The 25,468-nt window shown below is 44.5% G+C and overlaps 1 protein-coding gene across 1 annotated transcript in view; it reads left to right on the top strand.

Moving 5' to 3' along the window:
- The window catches only part of LOC144132306 (galactosylceramide sulfotransferase-like), a 443,966-nt gene extending 418,725 nt beyond the window's left edge, over positions 1-25,241 (top strand). The window contains exon 7 of the mRNA XM_077664619.1: positions 25,068-25,241. Coding sequence (XP_077520745.1) covers positions 25,068-25,160 — 93 coding nt within the window. The 3' untranslated portion in view covers positions 25,161-25,241. The remainder of the gene's footprint in view (positions 1-25,067) is intronic.
- Positions 25,242-25,468: the final 227 nt, after the last annotated feature.

The raw sequence follows: 25,468 nt of genomic DNA, 5'->3' as shown, positions 1-25,468 counted from the left end.
CATTAAGTTCAGATCACTACAATGAAGAAAAACGAGTGTTCAAGCCACAGATGATTGCAATCTCAGGATTATACCACAGCAGTGTTGTGAGCAGCAAAGTAAGGCGCAGCAGTACTGAAAAAAAACTCATCCAACTGTGCCTTAACATTGTCCCACCTCCCTTGATCAAACTAAATGCGCTCCACAGCCATCCACTTTCAGAAAAGGCTACAAAATCTGCCCATTTGCATTCTGTGACAGCCATCTGTCCTAAAACTTGGTAAAAATACTCATCTCTCTTGAGCTGAGGTGTACCATCAACAAATGCAAGAGAGAAGTTTTTGCTGGTTACAGTGTTAGCTTCACTGTCCTTCAAAGAGTAGGGGCATTTTATCTCCACATCACCATAGGTGCCCTCTTCCGGGTTAAAACCAACCTATCCGGGCTTTCACCTAGCCTTGGAAAGCCAGGGTGTACAGCAAGGCCACAATATTGCAAGGTCACGTTGTGTCCTTCAGCTCTGATTGTAGCGGCATACCGCTCTGCTGCAAGAGCCTCATTTTTCCCATACTGTACAGCCCGTACCCGGGACAGATCCTTTGGGTCCAAGAGATTCCTTAAACCTTTCTCTGTCCATTCTTTCCGCCTCATGATCTTGTCAAAGGTAGATGCTGTGAGGCGGTGTCGTCGTGCCGAGTGCCACTTTTCGCTCAGGGCCTTCTGCCTGGTATTTGCTTCTAGCTCCTGGGCTTCTTCAGGATCAAGCTGAAGGTGCTAGGAAAGAAAAACGATATTATGTATTTCCTGCAAATCTTCACTTTATTGCATTTCATCAGTTTTCAATAATCCTGTTTGGTGCACATCCAGTCTTTTTCGACTTTTGCTACTAAAAGTGCATCATATGACGCTAATGTGAGCATGCAAACTGTTGATCGATTCAACGGCCAAACTGAAATTTTCCCAATTCACTGCAAGCCAGTCATCTTTCGTGCCTTTTGTCAGCCGCCGCAATGCTGTTTGTGTTGTTATATCATGCTTCAGAGTTATTTCAGATTTTTGGCCTATTCTATGAAGTGTTAACAAGACACCGCCTTACACTAGGCCATCTACAAGGGGTGGCGCAGGAGAAATAAATCACCCGCTGTCGCAGGCATCATAATCACTGTGCAGAATTTGGCTGCGACAATGGCAACACAAAGTTCGAACTGTTGGCTGTGCAAATGTGAGGCATGCAATAGAAAGTTCGAACTGTTGGCGGTGCAAACATGCGGCATGCTTCACGGCTTAGTACTCTCAAACACTTCATTTTGAGAGGAAACATGAGCCATGTACTGATGGTCACCTTGGCTGTAAATGGAAGGTAAGACCGCAACCAGAGAGAAGAAAAGTGCTGCTTCATTATGAAATTTAAGTTCACTTTCACCACTAACTGCTATTTTTGTGAATTATTAAGCTACAGTGCCTTTAGCAAAGGGCTGATTGCATGGCTAAACATGGCTATCCCTGTGGTTGGTAAATAAGCATATTAAAATTCCGGTCACCACGCTGCTTGCTGTGAATCACTCAATAAAGTGAGCAGTTTTAGCTGTGCACATAGGAGGCGAGAACAGTAATCGTTCCGTAAGCCAGTTCATGAGATAAAAAGCACTTTATGCCCAGCGATCAAGAGCAGCAGGTCTAAATATATAGTATAGTCAGACATGCATGCTTTGAACACTATCATAGCAGACGGCCATCGCCGGACTAAATGGCCTTGCAGCCTGGACGGTGCTATCACAGCCAGTGAACTTTGAGAGATTACACTTCAAACCTTTTAGCAAGATCAGCAGCAACACTTCCCATGACCTGGCATGTAGATGGTGTGTAAATGCCAGCAAGGCCTTGTCAATGGATGTCAAATATTTACCAAACATGGTGCTCAATATGTGCTCTTATTCAATGTGACCTGAATGTAGACAGTATGCACTATTGGCACAGTTAGGAAAGCAGAAGGATTTCAACAAGCATGCTTACTGTCATATGTAAAAGAAGTCGCTGTATGCTGGACAAAACACTTTTGCTACCACAAACACATGGCAAACCTGCAAAAGCGCCCGATAAATGCAGCGAACGAAAGCAACAACTAATGTGCTAACCATCAGAATTTGTTGTGCATCAGCTGTGTAGACAGCAGGAAATGTGTGCGGCACTGCACCAGCAAATAGCTCCAGTCGTGGGACAGCCCAATTGGTGCCTGCACCAGGTGCTATGGTGGATGATATCCAGGTCTTAAAATCATGTGGACTCCGACTGCTGGTATGTCAGTGGAGAGCCTACTGGAGCAAGGCCCGCCTTTGTCTTTACCAGAGGAATTTGCACGTCCCGCAAAACAGCGGCAAAAGTAAGGTCACCCAGTGCCTCCAGCTCAGCACGAAGTGACTGGATTGCGGCTACTTGGCTAGCTTCATCCTGGTAGTCCAGGCTTGCACCTGAAAGGCGAGCAGTCACTGGCAACTGCGCACCGCCTTCTCGTGGGGCTCGCCAGTCCACGTCGAGAACAATTGCAGGCTTGATGCCTTTCTGTCTTGGGCGTCTCCACTGCTGAGGCAGCTCCGTGCAGGCAAGCTCTGGTGGTGGCTCTGCAAATCCCTGCTCCTTCAATAGGGCTAGCAGGCGTACTGTTGCAAGGACGTGACTGCAGGCTCCACTCTTTCCTGCTGGGCATTCGCAGGCAGGGGTATTTTGAAAAGACAACTGTACATTGTAGGGACGGCCATTTTTCTTCTGACTGCGGAAACATGTGCAATGCACGTGGACGATACCAAGTCTGAAAAGAAAATCCAAAACAGTGCTGTGGTACTCATGAAGTTCAAAACTTATCCTGTAACGCTGGTATGTGCATTGATGGGAGAGTGCCCAAGAACCGAGCCATCTCAATGCGCATAAGATACAACTCTTGCATAAATATCTTACGACCAGTGTGTGTTTCATGATTAAAACTGCATTTAAAAATTGGCTCTAGCAATCAATAAACGCTGGTCTCGTAACAAATACTTGTTTCTGTATAAATAACATTACCACTCGAAAAACCACGAGATGAAACTAAAAATCAAATCCTGGGGTTTTGCGTACCGAAACCACCATATCATTATAAGGCACGCCGAAGTGAAGTGCTCCGGATTAATTTAGACTACTTGTGGTTGTTTAACGTGCCCTAGAACGCAAGTACATGTACAGTAAATGGGCGTTTTTGCATTTCGCCTCTATCGAAACGAAACCACCGCGAATGAGACTCGATCCCCCAATCTCGCACTTAGCAGCAGAGCGCCTTAGCCGACTAAGCCACTGCGGTGGTTGAGAGAAAACTGCAAGAACCGATTTGCAAAGCAATATGCACCGCTCTGGGCACGCGGCCGTTCGATTGCATCGCTACGTCTGTTTCGCAAAATGTTTCTGCGACGATTCGGCGTCCGTCCCTTCAACATATAGAAACCAGTCGCATCTTAATATAACATTACTCGCGCTTGTTGCTTCCGCCCACAAACGCTCTTTGAAACGAAGAAACAGAAGCTGCCACTATTCGGTTGCGACGAAACTTCCATATCAAGTGAGCGAGTTACGACTTTGCGTATGCGCGTAATGGAAGAGTACAGAGCGCCAGGGCAACGCTGGCGTCGGACACCGTTCGCAGAGTATGTCTACAGCAAAACGTTTGCTTACTCCGAGTCACATGTGTTCGTGCAAAGCGATGACGGCGAACAGTAGGCCTCGATGGCAAAGCTGTATGCCTTCTTGCGTTGACTGGCAGAGGGGCCTTTTTGGTCGCACAACCATTCCAATGTGCGCTCCGAAATATGCGGAACGACGGTCAAGTTCGTCGTCCAACCTGAGCTGCTCAGACACGGAAAGCATAGCGGCTGATACGTGACGAGAGGTTTTGCCATCGTATAAAACATTCGCTCAAATACAAATACACCTCAATACGACGAACACGCTGGCACATGGGCTGGCAGCTAAACTGGCTGAAAACTCGCCGCAACAGGGATTGCGACCAGACTTTTGGTGCCCATTGTTGGCAGATGACCAAGCAGTTTTGCATATGGTCTATTCATGGCCACTTGAATATCAACACATCACCATATTTTACAATACACCCTAATGAGACATCACGACATCGCCATTCCTTGTAAATTCCTGTGCCGCATTCTTATAATGATTGTTTTAAGTACAGTTTTTTTCCTCGTGTTATTAAAGAATGGAACATGCTGCCAGATTCTGTTGTAAATATTAGCTCCCTCGATGCCTTTCTAGAATGCCTGAAATCTTACCTGGACCGTAGTACACCAATGTAATAGTTCTGCCTCAACACATGCGTTTTCTTTACTGTTTCATTTTTCCTTAATGTGTTTTGTGTCGATGTCGTAGTTGTGAAATGTACCTTGTTTTGAATATGTATTTATTAGATTTTCCACTCCTGTAATAGCCGGAGAAAGGCTGCCAGTATCAATAAATGAATCAACGAATGAATTAACCTGTGCAATGAACTAATCTATTCCACCCTATCTTTCTGCCCGCGTTGACCTCTTTGACAAAGTTGGTATTATTTCTTGCCACACTAATGCCTGTTCCCACTGTGTTTTTCTCGTGCGATGTTTATTGCCACAAGCCTTAAAGGGTATGAAATGAGAGGGTTGATGAGAATGCCTAAATAAATGAAAAAAAGGTTTGCTGATCTAATAAAATCAAGTAGGGAACGATGATATGGCCCCTGTGTCCAAGCGATATATAAATCAGGATTGTTCGGTGAGAGACCCACTGCCGCTGGGTGCCGAATTCTCGTCGGCTTCAGCGCCGGGCAAACCTACATCAGGTGGTGAATATCCGCCTCACTATCTCTGATCTTGCAGACTGGACACCCGGGGCGGGGGTATAAATCTTGGAATTGCGGCCACTTGCGTGTCACAGCTGGAGTTAGGGCAACCCCGACCCGTATCCTCTGAAGCGCAACCTCCTCTGCACGAGTAAGACCACGCGGGAGGGTTACCGCACACGGAGGGATTAGAGCACGCGTGCGGTGCCGGAGGTGTACCTTTCCTGATAAAAAAAGGATGGTGTCATCCAGAGTGAGGATTCGAGGCAAGAACGAGGTTGGGTTCGAAAGGTGGCTCTATCGGAAAAATACATTCTAATGGACATGCTGGAACCCGCCACCAATCATGAAGGTGGATTATGGTGATGGGCAATGGTGGATGCCCACCATATTAGTTGGTAGTGGGTGCCCACCATATTGCTGGGTTTGGGTATTATGTTGGGGGCCCAGCATAATGCTGGGTATAGCGGGGGCCGGGTAATATGATGGGCACTGTTGACTGCCCAAAATATTGGTGGGTGCTGGTGTGTGCCGGGTAACACGGCGAACACTGTTGAGCAGCCAGCATAGTGCCAGGTACTGGTAGGTGCCAGGTATTATGGCGGTCATTTCTGAATGCCTGGCATAGTAAAATGTAGAATGTTGTGCATTGCTCAGGTCCAGCTATTATGCCAGGCATAAACACAATACTGAGCGATGGTCATAGCGAGCAAGCTGGGTAGCAGCATGACTGGCATACGCATGGTACTACTGCTTATACTGTGGCTTGGCATGCTAGACGTCGAGAATTTGATAAAACAGCATGTGGAATGGGACTGAATAAAATAATACAGATACCGGATATAATTATAATGAGAGACACTGTCTAAACTCTATATGATGCTTTAAACTAAGATTAAGGAGCACATTCACTGCATGATAAAACAATAAACTGATGCACTGCAACCTGCAGAGCTTATATTATAATGATGTAAAAGGAGAAAATATGGCTGTCTGCTTGGCCTCTTTTGCAAACAGAGAAATACGACCTGCTACCATCACAGGTTTATTTGTCTGCAGAGCATGTACGGCATGGCCGCTGGCTTACATAGAGCTGCCCAACAACACTTGTGCACTCATGCACAGCAACGATCCTGTTACAGCATGGTGTGGGAAGGTCATCTATGTCTTGTCCAAGCCTGTAAAAAGGAACGAGGATGATTACCCACAGGAATGGCAGCAGTACAAATGTATTCTTGCCCCGTTATGAATCCTTCTGGCTGCAATTTGGTAAACTACCACAAGTCATTCCCTCATACAGCCCCCGCAGTTATGATGGGCATGTACCAATTAAGGACGTACATCTCATTTTTGTTCCGTGTAAAAACTGAGTCACGGACTTTGTGGCGCTTTCTATGTTAATCGCATGTATTGCGCAGACAACCGAATTTAACAATGGGACATTTTTTCCCACTACTCAGTTTCCCGTGTAAATTTGTGACGTCAAGACCAAAAAGGACTCAGTGATGACTTTTGAAGGAAATGGCGGTGCAGCGTACCTCCAAGCATACGCTCAAAATAACTGCCATGAGAGCACCACAGTTTGCTTGTGAAAAGACCACTGGTGGTACCTGCGTTTTATTATACACTGGCTTCAAAACCTTTGTTCAGTGAAAGTAGGTTCTTTCAAGTTAGAATGCAGGAATTTATAAATACAGACCATCATAACCATCATCATCATCATCAGCCTGACCAGGCCCACTGCTGGACAAAAGCCTCGCCCATGTCTCTCCAATTAACCCTGTCCTTTGCCAGCGGCACCCACCGTATGCCAGTAAACTTCTTAATCTCATCCGCCCACCTAACTTTCGGCCGCCCCCTGCTACACTTGCCTTCTCTTCGAACCAGCTCCGTCGCCCTACCAACATTTATTTATTGATTTGTTTATGTTACCCCTAAATGCCCTCTACAGGAGGAGCTGGCATACTTTTTAATATAATATCAAACAGAGGAAAGATTAATAAACAAAATAAGCATAGCCAAAGGCAAGCAGGCCACAACTCATAGCTCCAATTTGTACCTAGCAGTAAAATATGAATGCCTTTTTCATCCAACCATTTTTACTTCACTGGAATACAAAAATATGCTTTCAAGACAGTTTTCAAATGAAACACTTTCCGCAAAAAAATTTACCTAGAAAGAGGTAAATATTCAAACAATAAACAGGAAAGCAAACTGAAAATACGTGGTTACCTTTAAAGTCTTTCAGACCCCAGAAAACAATCTTTTGACTCCAGCGCATACTAAGTCTGACTAGGTGTAACTCTGGTAGTGTACACAGAATATAAAAAATCTGATCAGGAAATTATTTATTTCTGCTTTCATCACGATGTAAGTATTCTACTTATGCACTATAAAAAGCATTTAACCATTAGCTCCTTAGCTTGAGCAAAGGTATACACCAGTTAAGACGCAGAAATGGACTAGTTGGTAAGAATTCATACTCAAGTATAAACAGCGCATAAAACACCAACACCGAGAGAACATAAACTCAGTCCTGACTTGCTGTTCAATACACAACAGAAACTTATTTACAACCTAAAGATATGCAGTGCAGGAAGATGCACAAAAAGGCCGCAACTGAACACATGTTCGCCGTCACTGCAGAGCCAAAAATGCAGATTCCTTATATTAGTGAATGGAGAGACCGCTGATGCAATCACCTCCATTTCTCCAGATATGAAAGGCTTCTGACACTTCCCACAATAATTGATTCCAGTGAAGGAATATGAAAGAATAAAATCTTAGTCCCATGCAACAAATTGTTACTTTTCTTTCATCCTTTCAACTACGCCATCCACACAAGGCACAGTGCGCTGACAGATGTGAGCCTGCCAGCGTAACTAGATAAAAAATTCTCTTCCTACTGCCCGCTGACACCATGGCGTCTGGCTGATATAATACTGACCACACAACATTAGCACCTAAGACAGCGACAATGACACTTAACCTGTCCTGTGCGTAACACCAAATTAAACGGTATGCAATCTTCCTTGGTGCGAGAAACCACACATATTTTGACCTCACTCTCACATTGCTAAGGCCATGAGATAGCTTATTTAGGTAGTATGAAAGCAACCTTGTGTCCTACTGGCTTATCCTGAGTTGATGTCTTCACTTGGCCTTGTATCAAACCTGTCAAAATGTCCGTGAACACATGTCCAGTTGTGGCCTTTTGGTTCGCGTGTGTTTTTTCCACAGCCTGTATTTTGGCGCAATGATTTCTAAAATAAGTACAGTCCTGAGCTGCTGTCGGTAGCAGAAAACATCAACCTAACATCATATTTGGCCGCAATGTACTCTAGAATCTTTCCAATACTCTTTTAAGGGGCAGAAATATGGAGGGTAACGAAAAGTGTTCAGCTTTAGTTTAGGACAATGCAGTGGGCTATGGAATGAAAAACGATAGGTGTAACATATAAGAGACCTGAAGCAGGCAGAACGGTGAGGGAACAAACGCGGGTTATTGACATGCTACCGAAATCAAGAGGAAGAAATAGGCTTGGGCAGGGCATTTGTATTGTGAAACCAAGATAACTCCTGTGCCTTAATGTTAACGGAGTGGATTCCAAGGGAAGGCAAGCATAGCGGGGGGTGCCAGAAAGTTAGGTGTGTAGATGAGAATAAGTTTTCTGGAATACGGTGGCCACAGCTTGCAAAGGAGATACATGGGAGTGGCCTTCACCCTTAAGTGGGCATAGTCGGGCTGATGGCGATAATTCAAGTTAGGCGAAAATGTGCGTAATTTTAGTTGTAGCATGCACTTTGATCCAGTTCTCTGTTCAGTTTTTCTCGCACTGTTGGCCACATTGTAAAGCTGCTTTTACACTCTTTCTACCACTGCTCGCAAAAGGGGCAAAGGGAAGAATCCAGTTTTCTGTCTCGACTTGTATTTTACTCAGATCTGCCTTTAGAGGTTACGAGCATACAACACGGCTGTTTAACCAGATAAGACTGCGAAAAATAAATCGCCACGACCTCTTTCAATATTCTAGAAATATGAGCTCAACATACGGTCCTGTTTAAAGGAGCACTAAAGAGGATTCTGAGCTCACCTTTTTAGGAAGGGAACTCGATCTGCACGCTGCAAGCTTTCATAGAAACTTTGAATTGTCCTGTGGAGCCTACATGCCTATTATATCGGATGAAACGTCCCGTTTCCACCTTTTTTGTTTCATTAATTGACCAAGAGTAGGAGTCAACTAATGTGAGGAGTGCCTTACAGTCAGTCACATGGCGGCTTGCCACTTGCCATCGGCGGTGTGATATTTAGTAATACGTGGAATGATATGTGAAAACAAATAGTCCACGCAGATATTTATTTCTGTGGGCCTTACTGGCAGCTATGCTGTCTGCAACTAAAACTATTTGTAGAAACCTGAAAGCAAAGCAAAAGCAAGAGCCGCCACGTGACTGGCTGATGGCGCTCCCTGCGCTAGTTGACTCCTCCTACTCTTAGAGGTTAGTTTAAAAAATGGCGAGAGCTAGGACATCTAATCTAATTTAACAGAGAAATAAGCTGCACAGGACAATAATTCGAAGTTTCCAAGAAAGCTTGGAGCATGTAGACAGAGTTTTTACGGTAAAAAGATGAGCTCAGAATCCTCTTTACTGCACCTTTAAAGAGCTGCGTTGTATCTAAACATTTCAGACACTTTCCTTACGGTGCTTCCAAAGCACAGTGAACGTGACAAAATACTGAGACTTCAGGAACAATCAAGCGAGGTTGACATAATTTATTTAACAAACCATACAGCCAGTAAAAGATCATTTACATATCTCATTGTGAATGTTGTTATAGTCGGATACATATCAACAGAGAAGCAGCAGATACCATTGCAAGCAGGCCCTCTAGACAATGAAGTCGAAGGATTTTCCTTACACCGTGGTTAATTTGCTTTCCTCTGTCTCCCCCTACGACGCCACCCTAGCACGACTAAAGGGATTAAGCACATCTTGAGAATAAGTCCTCGCCATTGGCTGGGTGCAATCATTTGAGGGGCCCTTGCTGCTTTGTTTTGAATTATACCCAACTATAGAAAAATTTCACGAAAGTTGTTACACTCGACCAAAATAAACACCTAAATCTTGCTCAACCACAGGCTTTAAAATCTCACCATTTTTTCACATTCACTATGCACCACTTTGGAAATTCCACAAAACGAGAGTCTCGAGTGTTTAGATTCAAGCTAGTGACTTGAATGCCGCGTGTTGCACTGATACGCCTAGAATAGCGACAGAAGTTGTGCATATTTATTTTCTGCAGCCTAAACCTGTTGCACGGGGTAAAGAACCTTCCTACTGTAATTCTGCTGTCGTCAGCACCTAACAACTTCAGACAGAGCCGAGTAACATACAAGTCGAGAGACTTCAAAAAGTAGACTTCACTTACCGCCTTTGCAGGCAGTGGCAAAACAGAGCTGAAGGAGTGGTAGAAAGTTCCTAACAATGTTACAGAGACTGAACACTAGATCAAGTATGTGGCACAACCAAAAATAGTACGCAAAATTTCTATTAGCCCGCCAAAAAAGTGGTGGCAAAATATGTCGAGCTAGTGTTTTCTTCAGCGCCCTCCCCCTCCACCCACCTACTTATTAAAGGTAAATTTAAATGTTTTTAATTCTGTCACTCCCCTTGCATTTTAGTGCAGGTTGTGATTACTTACGGTGGCGATGCTGATTTATGTCATTGCTTGCCAATTGACAGGCTTAAGTGTTCAACAGTGTTGGAATTCCTTAAAACCATCACAGTTTATTACATTATTAAGGGAAATCTTATGCTAGCTTGTTTTTTACGAAACAAATTTTCATGCCACTGCCGCCGTTTCAAGTTTCGAAACTCGTGTAACAATAAAGAACTAATAAACTCGAAAAAGGTAAAAAACTGCATTTTTTTCATTTTTGATCTAATTTTATGTTCTCAGAGTAGTCATTACAACTACTTTCTAAGTTGTCTTTCAGAAAAAGAACCCAAAAAATGTTTCAGCGATTAGAAACCGTAAGCAGAGTCAGGAAAAAAATTTTGAATTTGAGTAAAGTTGCTTTTTGTGCCATATTGAGCTGTGAATTCATTTTGAGTTGATACTAGTAAAAATATGAAAGGTAGTAAGCTACACAATACCATTGAATGCAATTTATTCTGGAGAGTGATTGAAGTAATTTTTGAATTAAGCGAGAAAGCAGTGTTAAAAGCTGAGCACCGAAGCCAAACTCCAACGTTGCTCTGTGCCTGCTCTTTACTAGAGTGCTCACTAGAGCCGGTTGCAAACTATTTAGAAGCAGTGCTGCAAGGTGCTCCAAATGGATAGTCAAAAAATTAATAGTCATGCGTTCTGTATTCAGCCAAGTGAAAAGTGATAGTGCATACATGTGGTACTTCAGATATTTTTAGCATATTCGCATTTTTTCTACTGTGCAGAAAACATAAAAGCTCATTCACCTGCATAGTGCTTCACATGTTTATGATGTGCATGAGTGCACGTCTGCGTGACCGCTTACTAAAAAACACTTCGCATTTTCATAATGCCCGCAGCCAGCCCAAAGTCGCTGATTCGATGGTTGAATTGAGAAAGAAACTGTTTCACCAGCCGCATAGCAAGCATACACGCCATGATTGCAGTTCTGAGCTTTGCCGTTCTGATCTTGCTGTGTACAATGGCTACACACAGCCAGTGTGCACAGAATGCCCAGCGAAAGCTTCAGCGCTGATGTTTGCAGCTAACCTGTCTTTCAGTTACCTCTTTTGCGCTGTTTTAACTACGAGGCCCTTCGAACTGTTGGCTATGCTCGCCATGCTGCCTTCTTCGCATTTCGACGATGATGGCCCCATATGGCGAAATAGCTTTCCTCCAGAAAGCTCACGAGTACGTCACCTGCTATCATGGCTCAAATCTACAATGGGCATTGCCACGTGACGAGAGGCACACAAATCGACAGACAAAGCGCAGACTTCCAACTGATTTTATTTGTGAAAAACAGATTGTTTATAAGGCCAGAGAACATAAGAAAAAATCAGAAAAACACTATCACCATAGGGTTCAACGATAGAAACATCAGCAGAAATTTACAGGTTAATCAGATCCGATGAGAACACGAATGTGCCCTTCTAAAAACTCTAGCTCTGGTGTCGATAGCGACAGCGAGGGCGAGCTAACGCAGTCGTCACCCCTTTTGGCTATCAGGAAAGCTTCGATAACCTCCCTTTCAGTTTTGATGCGTACATAGGAGAGGAAAGCAGTTTTGTCCAGGAAGGGAACGCAGTTGCGGCTGCCACAGTTTTTGCAGTGTAATGGCAGATTGCTGCCTGGGCCGGTGTGAATCGATCGTCTATGTTCCAGGGCTCGCTCATTGAAGCACCGGCCAGTTTGGCCGATGTAAACCCGCCCGCAAGATAGAGGTATCTGGTAGATAACCTCGGAGGCACACCTGGTGAACTTGGTCTGATTATTCTTGTTGCAAGACCTGCGTTCCGATCTTCTCTTTTTTCTCTTCCGAGAGCATGGGAAAAACTTTTTTCAACTTACAAGGCACTGAAAACACTACTTTTATTCCATATTTGCCTGCCACCTTCTTGATGCTGTGGGAAAGGCAGTGAAAATATGGCATGACGAAGGGAGGGGTCCTGTCTGCACTTGGATCTTTCCTTATTGCTTTTTTCATCCTCTGAAGAAGGCACTCACATGAGCTGCAAATTACTTCCTGAGGGTAGCCCGCGGATTCAAGTCGCTTGACTTGATTATGGAAACTAGATGAAAGAGAGTGAACACATGACTTATGAAGGGCAGACAAACAACACGACATGATAATGCTACGTTTCACTAACTTAGAATGAGCACATTTATAAGGTAGGAGGCTTTTGTTGGACCTGGGACTGTAAGCCCAGCAGACATGAACATCAGAAAAATGCAATTTTAAATCTAGATACTGAATGCGGTTGTCCCTTGTTACTTCATGAGTAAAACGGAGTCCTTGCCCCTCAGAGGAGAAGGTGGCGAGAATGCTAGCAACCGTGCTGTCAAGGTCATGATTAGTACTGTAATCTAATATCACAAGATAGTCGACAACATAACGAAACACATGGAACACCGGATGCTTTGAAAGCTCTAGTTTCAGGCGCCTGTCAAAGGAAGCCAAAAATATGTCGCACAAAACAGGAGCTACAGAAGAACCGATACAAATGCCAGACCTTTGAACATAAAATTGCCCGTCATGAAAGCTAGCGATACAGTTAAGATAAAACTGGAAAAGTTCTAGGAAATACTCTGTGCTAATGCCAGCAGCATTCTGGAAGTCAACTTCACCATGTTCGTCAATACTGTCTCTGATTGCTTTGAATAAACCATCATGAGGCACGGAGTAAAACAAATCTTCTACGTCGATGGAAAAGGCCGTAGAAGATAACGGGATTCCGTCTTCCAGGACTTTTACCAGGTCCTTCGAGCTGCGGTTGAGCTAAGGATCACCGCCTGCAAGTTTGTCCAGGTGTGGTTTTAGAAAGGATCCCACAATGTGTTGCCAGCTGCCTCACTCCAAAATAATAGCGCGAAGTGGGCAATCCATCTTGTGTGTTTTGAAGGTGAAAAACATCTCCAAAGAGTCCCTCTCGGCTTTTGAGACCGAAAGCGCGACAGAACTAAGGTTCATTTTCTTAAGGAGCCTGCTAGCTTGCTTTCGCTGTATTTTCCTTTGGAATTCAATCGGATGAAAGTTCTTCAAGACAGCTTCCCGGGCTTTTTCAGAAAACATTCCCTGTGGCAGGACAACGAAGCCGCCCTCCTTGTCCGCTTCCATTATTGAAAGGTCGTTGGCGCTCAGAAAGTTCACAAGTCTCTTCACTGGGGCCTTCCGTGAAGTGAAACGACTTACGTTTCGCAGTAAGCAGCCCACAGAGTCGTTGACAGCCCGTTTCTTGTCCTGTAGAGAGGCAAACGCCCCCACACGGCGTACCATGGCTAGTAGTTCAGAACGTCTTGCTGAAGGTTCAAAGCAAAACTTCGGTCCCTTTTGCAGCGTCTCCTTGATGTTACTAGGAAGGTCGATATTGCCCAGTATCGGGACGGAACCCTCTGTAAGTGTTGTCCGGAGTTTTGCCGGAAGCGTGAGACGCATTCTCTGCCAGAGAAACTCGGTCGTCTGCGCTGAAAGTCGCTTGCATTCTTGAAACCGTCTTGCGGCTACCCAATCGTTAGATTCTTGGAAGACGATGAACTTCAGCCAGTCTGAGTAGAGCCTAACTCGCCTCCAAGCTTCTGATTTTATTATCTTGCACATCCTGCGAGCGTGCCCCCAGGAAGGACCCGGGACGACAAAGAGCCCCAGAAGTTGAGGTGGGACCATCTTCCTCCTGAGGTAGTAGGCCAGCACTCGCGACTGGCACGTAGACAGAGCGATCAGGTTCACAAAGAAGAGTGCTTGATCGTTGGTCTTGAGAGATAAAAAAAGAGCCCAGGGGGTTTATACCCTTTCTGTTCATCATGAACCAACTAGCCCGCCAGAACGTCCTTCTTCATTACCACGTGTTCCTCGCTTTTCTTATACATATATCTATAAGTGTTTTTTTCTGGTTAAAATGGCATAAGTGCTTTCAGGTGATCCTACCTTACCATTCTAGCCGGACCTAGTATTTCCCTTTAGTGCCCCTTTAAGATGGGGCCAAGCACAATTTTTGGGGCAAAAACAAGCTGGGATAATGATTCTTATAGTAATAGAAATAACTATATGCATTTTTTAAATGAAATCGATGACGCTCGAACAAAATCTGGGCCAGATAGTTTGGAATGACCCCATCACAAGTTTATAAACTAAAATTCACCATCACAAAGTTATTCAGTCTTGCCACATGTCAGCTGCACAAAAAACATGCTCAGACGTCTCATCAACCGGTGTCTGCTGAAATTGCTATTTTTGTGTTGTGTACCTAGATATCTTTCATCCAATCTGGTAGGCACATCACGATACTTATGTGAGCTTACTGATCAGTTGTGTTATAGACTGCACCTTCCCTACAGAATGATGTATGAAGTCTTCAGCATACTTTTCTGTGAATACATCACAGTGAAGGGATAAGGAAAGGCAGCTGCTCTACTAACACAAGAATGCATAAATGATCATGAACCCCAGGTCTTTTCTCCTCCAACTGCACCAACAAACCAAAGTGTCATTAAAAACTTTAGGTGCTCTTTGGATGACAAGAGAAAGTTTTACTGGCTGAAATGAAACAAAGTTATGGTATTAGTGTGGCCGCACCTGGATGCGCCGGTAAAGGAGTCAGACCCCATGATACGGCACAGCTGTGCAACAAGCAGGCAGTGATATTCTTGCTCTCTGCAGCAAAAAAATGAGATAAGAACATCATCTTAAGGATGAGAAGCATTAAAAGCAAATAAAAAAAACTAATAGACACTATAGCACATACAAAATGGTTTTTGGGGTGCCATTTTTAAAGGTGTGTGTCAGGCACTATAGCACATGCAAAATGATCTTTGGGGTGGTTGGTTCAGGATTTTACAAACCAGCGCTCGAAGAGATGGACAGAAGGATGAGATGCACCACACACATTGCACTGAATGAACAGTAGAATTTTATTCATTAAGCATTACAATATACACAGTGCAGATAAAAGAGTCAATCACTCCCGTCACATGCTCCATCATTATTCTCATCTTTCCCCTTCCAGAAATACCCTTTCTTTCACTAGAAGCGACAGGAATGCACTGCTCACGCATGTGTCATTATAATCAAAGATTATATTCAATACAGTAATAGTTGACTGAAACCGAAACGGAAAAGCGCAGGAAATTATAGAGCGTCAAAAAATGCTTGATTATAAAGACACATGCATAAGTAGCACCTCACTATCACTACAAACAGAAGAGGCATTTTTGGAATAGGGAAGATGAGGGTAACGATGGAATGTGACACGACTGATTGTTGACTGTTTTATCAGCATTGAACATATAGAAATGCTTCATGAATAAAATTTAGTTGCCAGTTCAACGCAGCGTGTGCGTCATCATTCCGTCCACATCTTCAAGCACTGCTCAGAATAATATATACAAAAACTGAAGTATACCCAGCACACGAGGTTTTCCTCTTGGGATGGCCCATACAAAAACTGCAGCTTTTTTTTTTGCTTTTCATCACAGCATTCAACACACTGACCGCACTCGCTACGCCAGGTAGCCTGCAGACTGTCTTGAACATTTTATAAGGTGCAAGCTGTATGCATGTCTCGCCATGGCCGGTCTCGAGGGGAGTGTGTGCTCTATTTCTTACGGCCATTGCAAAGGGGTCTGCTTGTGCCTCTTGCCACATCACGGTGGGGTCGCCACTGCCCCACCGCTGCATCCACCATTCATGCAGGAGGCGAAGGCGCGCTCCCAGTTTGGCCCGCGTCATTGGTAACCATCAGGCCCTTATGTTTCATCCTTTGCACTGTATGAAAAGACTGTGAATAAACCCCCCTCCTTTGTTTTGCCATGTGAGAAATCTAAAACAACGAAATAATATTTGTGCATGCTCGCCTTCAGTTCGACTGTGCATAATAGCATGCATTCTTCGAGCACATATGTCAACCATTCAACCCCTTACATTTCACTAAAAAGCAAGACTATCAGCCTTTGTAGTTCGTCTTCTGGCAGGTCTGCATCAGTGCGCAGAATGATGTGCCATGAGGAGCATTAACATGGCAATTCTCAAAGAGTAAAGAATTCTGCAGCATTATATAGCTCCTGAAATTTCAAGCACAGCTGCTTTAGCTTTGCATGACAACGGCATTAGCAAGAATTTATGCTGACCCCAGCAAAGTGCATCATATAATTCGTGCATGGAATGGGCACTGAAAAACCCATCACTGTCCACAGGAGCACGGTGCGATGACAGCACGTTGCACGCACATAATGTCCAAGAGGCATAGATCTGCTCGTCTTGGAAAGGCATTTTAGAGTTTTCCGGTGTCTCACGACCGTCCACTCCACCAGATGACAATACATAAATTAGTTGTTGAAAATAACTACCAGCATGACCTAACTGCCAGAAATTCAAAGTATGAAACTATCCTTTAAATAAAATCGGCCTTCACTAGCGAACAGATTTATCTCAAGCGTACTCTCCTGCATTTGTCTCTTCATCGCTTTTGATAAACCTCCCAAGAACATGAACTTTCCTCATATCATTCAGGAAACGAAGATACACCCAAAAAGCTTATTTTTCTCAAACTAGCGTAGGTAAATTAAAGCACACTGCAATGTTTTTTGCTAGCTGGCTTAGCTCAAGATGTAAGGAGCTGAAAATTAAGGTTTGTGATGCTGAAATTTTAATAGGTTCCTGAATTTAAAAAAAAATCGAGGGCATTGAACATTCAACCGGACACACAGCTGGCCATATTCTCAGCCCTTCTTTTATAAAATTTTTAAATGAAATATTTTATTGGTAGCTCCTTCAGGATATGCCGGAAGTTAAATGAATACCTCGACAACAAAACAGGGCGTTCGTTAAGATAGCTTAAGCCATTCATCGGACATAATTTCTGAAATTGCAATGCTCAGTACGCGTAATTATCTGTGCCAGCCCACACAACTTGTACTGTTGCTTTCTGGTCACGTTAGGCAGACGAGAATGCCTACAAGCAAACTTGCGCTCAACTCGAAAACTGCTCACTGAGAAAATTCATGTCCTCAAACAGCTAGCAGTTTGGCGGCAGCAATAGCAGCAACATTACAGTTTTTCATGATACTTGCTAACACATTATTCATTAGTATTCTTTCGAGGTATCGATACAGGTCTCTCGTTTAAGTTGGGAAGTATAGGGGGGTAAAATAATTCAGGACACGTGAAAAGAGATATCAGCTTAATTAAGTACCATATACATTGCCCCGAAATATTTATTTTGCAGCCGAATATTAATGTATGTGAGTCTTACTTTACGCTCTACAAGTATCGTCTCAAGCCAGCAGCCAATAATGGCGGTACAGGATTCACCACTCGCACGTTGCGGACACTTTTGTCCCCGATGGTACATTTTTATGAGGTGAGCTCAAGACTTTCGCGATCTGAGTTTTCCTTCTCTTCCCCTTAGCATTAAGCATTATTTAATCATGGACCATTAGGCATATGCAAGAAAATCATAGGAGTACTTCCTTCTGGATGAGGAATAAGAGAGTGATTCCTGCTTTTAAATATTTTCACCGAGCACATTTTGTGATGAATCAGTGCGCATGTGCGCGGCACTGAAGACATTAGGTTCAGCGTTCCTTGTTTTTTTTTTTTAATTTCGGTGCTGCGCTCACCATGAACCAGCGGCTGACCGCGCGAACCAGGTGAATGCCACCCACGACCGCAGCGGCAGGCAGGGAGCAAGCGGTCGGGTCTTCCCGCCTCTAGCAACAGCAGACGGAGTAACTTCTGGAGAAAAACTCCCATTGCTTCTGCGGTGATTGTAAAGGCCGTAGGAAAGAGTGAAGCGGTCCCCTCGACACCGGCTTGGTCTGATATGCATACAGATGGTAAAAGTGCATTCAGAATGGCTCTGGAAATCTAATGACATCATTTTCAAGCCGTTTTGACCACGCGTTTTGTAGAAGAATGGTGAACACATTTGCACCAATGACTTCGTTTCTTTAAAAAGACCTCAAATGTGGTGCCTATGTTTTATCTACCTATAAGAACACTTGTAATATATTTGAAGATTGCTTCGAGGAGTTTACTGATGGAAAAGGCTGAAAAGGTCAACAATTTTTCCAAATTTATTTTCCCACCAGTGCGGGCCACATCAAACTGAACACCTGTAACCATTATTGCCGTACCTCATGTCCGCCGCTCAAGTAATACCCTGTAATGGGGCCTTTGAGTATCAATATATAAATAAACAAGTAAATACCCATGCTTGCAAATACACACAGAACACCTGGAGGACCATTACCAAAAGAGAAAAACATTCTTAATGGTTTGTTTGATTGCTAGGTAGTAATGAGCACGTAAAGTATGTTATGCAGATGTATCATATTCGTTTGCCGGCACTTGAAGCAAAAGGAACGCGAATCCCCGAATCCTATAAAGGGTTCAACATTTTTCCCATACTGTAATAGCTGAAATGCAATTTTTTTAAACCAGCATGATTATCCAATATGTACTGAAATCCAATAGCTTATTTAAATGCTGTCCTGAAACAAGCCATAAAAGAACACTTTGTCGGAATTCACGCACTCCTTTCATTCCATACAACTCACAACGTTTACTTTTAGGAGGAGGCAAGATCCGTGCGGTAGGCTACAAAGTGGATCCAGAGAAGCAACATGCAGACATCCACCTGCGAACACTCGTTATTAGAGAGCATAGTGATAGTGATATAATGAATGAAAGAATGTGTCCCAACATTGACTCCCCTTTGTTATGAACAGAGAAAAAGAGAAAATTAGGATATTTAACCGAATCAGCTCCCCTGAAAGTGCAGTCTGTCAACACAAGTACTTCTGTTACCATGAAAACTGCCAAAACCTCCAACCCCCGTATTCACAAACCGACCTTTACCTTCCCTTTCGAGGTCCTTACCTTTACTGCTCCTTTCCGGGTTTCAGAAAAACTGCACCTTTAGCCGCCCTTTCGGCCTCAGAAAGGGCGCGTTCGCAAAGGTAGCTCCTGGCCTACCTTTAGCAGCTCCTTTCGTCAATTCAACATGGAAACAGAGTACGATCGATTACCGCTTTTCTGATTTATCAAGTTCACAGAGTTAATGGAAGAAATCGATCTGGTGCCCCATCGTGCGAAGCCGGCACGGCGAGTGCTGAGGGATCGCCAGTACCCGATTTAGCTGTTCGACGATGAGCCTCTCGCGAGGTACCGCTTTTCGAAGCCTGCCGTGCTGGAACTCTTGTCTGTGCTGCCGCTGCACCACTGCCCTAACGGACGAGGTTGCCCCGTGCCGCTGCGACTGCTTACCACCCTTCGCTTTTACGGTGCGGGAACTTTCCAAGTTGTCGGCTACCCTGTCGATATATCTTTACCGGTGGTATCGATTGTATCCGCCGTAATCGTAGCAACATTGTTTCCGGCACTGGTCAAGTTTCCGTGAACCGAAGATATGCAAAAACTAAAGCAGGAGAGACATGTGCGAAAACTTCGTCGGTGCGCCGCGCTGGTCGCCGCTTGCGAACTGCCGCCCCACTGCAAGCATCGATGCGCAGCTCGGCTCAAGCGCCGCACACGGCCGGTGTCACGCTTTGAAGTTCGCACCAGAAAAGACAAAACATCTATATTATCAGAAAGACTGCCTGCTATCGTCGAGCAGCGACAAAGCATGCCTGAGCAAGTAGCCAGCTTTCGGCTACAGCACCATCCGCGGGCACGCCGCGCTACGAACTGCGCCCGGCTGCCCTGATCGCCGCTAGGCCTATAGCCTGTTTCGCATCAATGCAGCAGCGCACAGCGCTTCAGTAATCGCCTGCGCTGTAATAATGGCGCACTATTTATATCACTGTGCTGTCAACAGCTACATCTCGCAATAAACTAAAAATATGGCCGATTTGCACGACGCCTTCGGCACCGGAGCTGGCGAACGCCAAGCGAGCCGGACCGCAACGGCGGACCAACGGAATCTGCGAGGTGGTTCTCGCTAGAAATTGGCTCGCATCTCAGTTGTCACTTTTACCAGCAACTCAGTATTGGCCGGTACTCCACAAAAATGATACATTGTTGACATTTTTCTATCTCATGTTTTATTATTTACGTAAAGAACAGCTCATTTTTTGACGCCGGCGCACGGGATTCAGCTAGGCCGGCCGGCCAGCCGGCTTGGTGTACTTCACGTTCGCACCAGAAAAAACAAAACAGCCATGCTATCAGAAAGTCTGTCTGCAATATTCGAGCAATGGCAGCATGCCTGCACAAGAGCCCACCTTCCGGCAGCGACACCGCCTACGGGCGCGCCGGGCGACGGACTACGCTGCTTCCTGACTGCCCTGCTCGTCGCTAAGCCTAGCTATTTTCGCATCGATGCCGTAGCTGAGGGCGCTTCGGAAAAGGCCAGCGCTATAATAAAAATACTACTCTCATCACCCCTTCACTGTGAACCCGTCCCATAATAAGATATGCACGATATCCGCGACGCCTTCAGCAGTGGATCTTGCAGTGGACCAAGGCCGAGCCGCACAAGGCAGCAGCAGCAAAGCGGCTATGGGATGAAATTTCCTTGTATCGCAGTTGTAACTTCTACCAGCATCTCCGTATTGGCCAACAATCCTCAGAAAAGGTACATTTCTGACGGTCAGCCCCAAACAACAAACGCGCACAAGCACAAGAAACCACGATCGAGGCACACGAAAATAAACACCGACGTCGACTCAACAAAGCTTCTTGTATCGACGGCTGCCTATCACTGTGGCTAGACTAAGAGGAAACATGCGTAAAAATTTGAGTCAGGCTAGTTAATTTCGTCTCCTGAATGATTATGACAGCTCCAGTATATGTTTAACTGCTTTCTATAGTATACAAAACAAGTTATCAGTACATCCACTAATGCGACAAGCATTAATATTTCTTTAGCCTCGTTACCATACCTCTCACTTCTGGGTGTCAGGGCTCTTTCCGTAAGGCAGCCGAAAGGTGGCTTTCTGAAACATTGCTTGGCTTTTCCCTTACCTTTCACTTTCAGTACCCTTTCTGAAAGGCGCCCTTCGCGCTAAAGTAAGGTAAAGGTAAGGCCAGTTTGTGAATACGGGGGTTAAAGCACCAAGTAAACCACAGAATAATCAAGGCAGCACATACAAAATACGAGTATGTGTGAAAGGATTCAGCAGGCATTAATTGCGCATTGTAACGCTCAACAGACGTGACGCCCTTTATATTCCAACCATGATGAAAATTTACACGCGCAAAAAGACGCAGAAACACAAAAAGCTTGACAAATGAGTGTTCCATTATTAACATTTATTAGCAAATTGTAGGCAGACTTGCGCTGAAGCTTCTACACATGCTAAATCAAGGGAAATAGAAGCCCATTCCTGTATTTTATGGCATTCCTTTTGTGAAAAGAACCACACAGGCGAACTGAATGGACATGCTCCGAATGGTAATGCATCTTTTCAGCTAGTGATAAGCATTGCAAGCGAATAACTCGCCGAGTTGCACAATCGCAGCATTTGACAGCTATCCTGAAAGTACTCTCGTTGCCGCTTACTTTTGTACTAACTGAGAAATTTTATATTGTGTTAAACAGGCGCACTAAAGTTTCCGTTCAACGGATTCGCAACAGGCACGTAGCATATATTCTAATCGGTGACAGCTCTCTGTGGCTACGAAGCAGAAAATACAAGCGCGAAACGCCGGCTCTGACGAGCGCGCTGCACGCACGCGCTCACGAACCAACGACACAAGCCTGTGAGCCGGCGGTGAGAGCTCGTATCTTCCGCTGCATAGTCACTCCTTGAAAGGCAACGTCCCAGAAAGCTGCGTCCGAGTCTAGATAAAGCATTCTTACCTTGAAAATGCCCTTCATGACGAAGTCACTGCCACCGAACCATTGGCGCAGACATCGGCACAATACCTGCTGCACAGTGAGCAGATTCTATCACATAAGATGCACAGTAACAACGTCCATGCACTGCGATTTCAAAAGCGAGAATGAGCACAGACTTCTTTGCGACGACCTAGAACAAGGGGACACTGAGTGGAAGAAGGTTCGTCGGCTGCCACTGACCCGGTTTGCCACGTACGGCACGTTTGCAGCGGTACGCGAACCTACACTCTTCTGTGATTAGATACGTGCACGAGCCACACTACAATGCAGGACGGTGCGGCACAAAACACTGAAAACCCGTCCTCGCTACACCTGTGCAAACAGGCGCGCGCGCAATATTAGACGGGAAAATATCATCGACGGTATAGTGACGGAGGTGACGAAGGATTAATTGATGGATGGATGGATGGATGGATGGATGGATGGATGGATGGATGGATGGATGGATGGATGGATGGATGGATGGATGGATGGATGGATGGATGGATGGATGGATGGATGGATGGATGTATGTATGTATGTATGTATGTATGTATGTATGTATGTATGTATGTATGTATGTATGTATGTATGTATGTATGTATGTATGTATGTATGTATGTATGTATGTATGTATGTATGTATGTATGTATGTATGTATGTATGTATGTATGTATGTATGTATGTATGTATGTATGTATGTATGTATGTATGTATGTATGTATGTATGGGTGGATGGATGTATGGATACGACTGAACCCTTTAAATCGGGCGGTAGCTCAAGCCACCTAGCCATGACTATTGAAATTTTACTCTTGTCTTGATTTTAGGCACCAATCAGATAACCTTCGCTTGGTTACTTCTACCCGTTTAAAATCTACTTTCCCTTCACTGTCCTTAAACCCCAATGCCTTAGATAAATCAGCCCTGCCGCTTTCCACTGTAGGGTGAAGCCTTTTACAGAAAAGTATCAAGTATTCAGCTGTTTCCTCCGCCTCTCCGCACTCAACGCACAACGTGTCTATCTCGTGGTACCTGACTCTATATGTCTTAGTCTGCAAAACTCCCGTCATGGCCTCAAACAACAAAGAGCTTCCTCTACAATGATCATAGATATTTTCTTTGGCAATTTCCTGCTTTAAAATGCTGTATGTTCCCAGTGTTGATTTCGTCAGCATCCTTGGTTTCCACGGAGCTCTCTCTACTTCTTTAACCTTTTTGTGAACCGATAATTGCTGATTTGTCCCCCTACTGCTGTTCAGATATGTGCTTGTCAATTTTCTAGTTCGCTTTCTCTATTTCGTATCAACATTCCTTATATACAGGTGTCTGAAAACTTTCCTAGCCCACTGCTTGTCCCCCATTTTTCTCAATCGCTCCTCAAATGCTATCTTACTGCTAGCTTCTCTGCTCTCGAGCGACGCCCATCCCATCTCACGCTGTACCCCCTGATTTGGTGTATTGCCATGTGTTCCTAAAGCTAGCCTCCCTACGCCACGTTGTTTAATTTAATTCTAACCTTGCTTGAACATCAGGTCTCATGCACAGGACCGCATAACAGAACGTCAGGCTAGGAACCGTCACCCCTTTCCAGATCCCTCTTACCACTTCATACCTATTGTAATTCCACAGTGCCCTATTTTTCATGACAGCTGCATTCTATGCTCGCCGACCTCATCATTAAATATCATGACTGCAGTTTTTTCCTTACTAAACTTGAAACATAATCTATCTAGCTCTGTACCACATGTCTATCAACGTCTATAAATCTTCCTTGTTGTCAGCCATTACCACTATATCATCGGCGTATATTTGTCCTGGTAATGACTGTTTATTCCATTCTCCTTGATTGAAAAAAGAAAGGTTGAAGCCAGTCGGCTCCACTCTAGCTTGGACTCCAAACCTTGAAGGTACTGCATGAACAACAAAGGAGACCGAGGACATTTAAAGCAGACAGCTGGGCTAGTTGGTGATCATTAGATTCAATGCACATGGTAACTGCGCTAGAGACACGGACAAAGATAGAAGGACACCACGAACGCTAACATCAACTGGCTTTTTTTCAGACAGGCACATGAATATATAGGCAAACGTGTACATCAGATCACACCCTAAAGCGCATGTGCAACGGCACCTTCTTGTTCAGGAAATGAATTTCTTTAGATGACAGTGATACCGATTGTTTGCTTACGCAAGGCTGTCGTTCTATGTGAATGAGGAATGCTTCCAGTATTTCGCGTTGTTTTTGATCTGAGCTTGCAAAAATGACCCTGGTCTGATTAAATATCGGAGAACATTTATTCTTACATCGTTTGCAATGTGCCGCCAAGTGTCCCGGACCTGATAATGCCTCGACAGCCAGCTTGTGCTCCATAAGCCGAGCATTGATACAGCGGCCAGTTTGGCCGATGTAGCAATTCCCGCATGACAGGGGAATTCTGTATACCACATTAGTCCTGCAGGCCACATATGGCTTTTGATGTTTAATCGGGCAACGGGGCTTCTTCAGAATTGAGGCATCATTAACTGCTTTACACAGTTTTCCGAGTTTATCGGGTGCAGTCAGCACAACTCGGACCTTGCCTTTCTGCGCCACCTTCTTTAGGCGGTGTGTCAGCTGATGGATGTAGGGCAGTGCCACGTATCTAACCCGCTCATGAGCTTGTAGCTCAGTCGTCGTTGCCGGTTTCTTAACGGTTATCATTTTTTGCAGGCCTTCAGCGACAGATATCCGGAGTTCCCTAGGGAAGCCTGCTTTCGTCAAGCGATCCGCCTGCAGGTGCACACTCTCCATCACCTTGTGTGAGCAGGACTTGTCTATGGCAGCACTAAGGCATGTCTTGGCTATACCTCTCTTTACTAATTTTGAATGGGCCGAATCAAAACTCAAAAGTTCTTTTTTGGACCTTGGCTGGTACATATAGCAAACTCGTGCGTCGGTCAAAAAAAACCTAACATCTAGGAACTGTAGGCTGCCCTCTTTTGAAAACTCATGAGTGAAATTAAGACCATAGGCAGAAGACTTAATTACTTGCAAGGTTTGTTCGACTAGAACATCCTTTTTGTCATCCTGAGTAATCTTTGTAACTACCAAAAAGTCATCGACATATCTAA

The sequence above is a fragment of the Amblyomma americanum genome, chromosome 5, assembly GCF_052857255.1.
Source record: "Amblyomma americanum isolate KBUSLIRL-KWMA chromosome 5, ASM5285725v1, whole genome shotgun sequence".
NCBI classification, from domain to species: Eukaryota; Metazoa; Arthropoda; class Arachnida; order Ixodida; family Ixodidae; genus Amblyomma; species Amblyomma americanum.
Note: the sequence above shows the minus strand (reverse complement) of the source record. Positions and strands in the feature narration are given on the sequence as shown.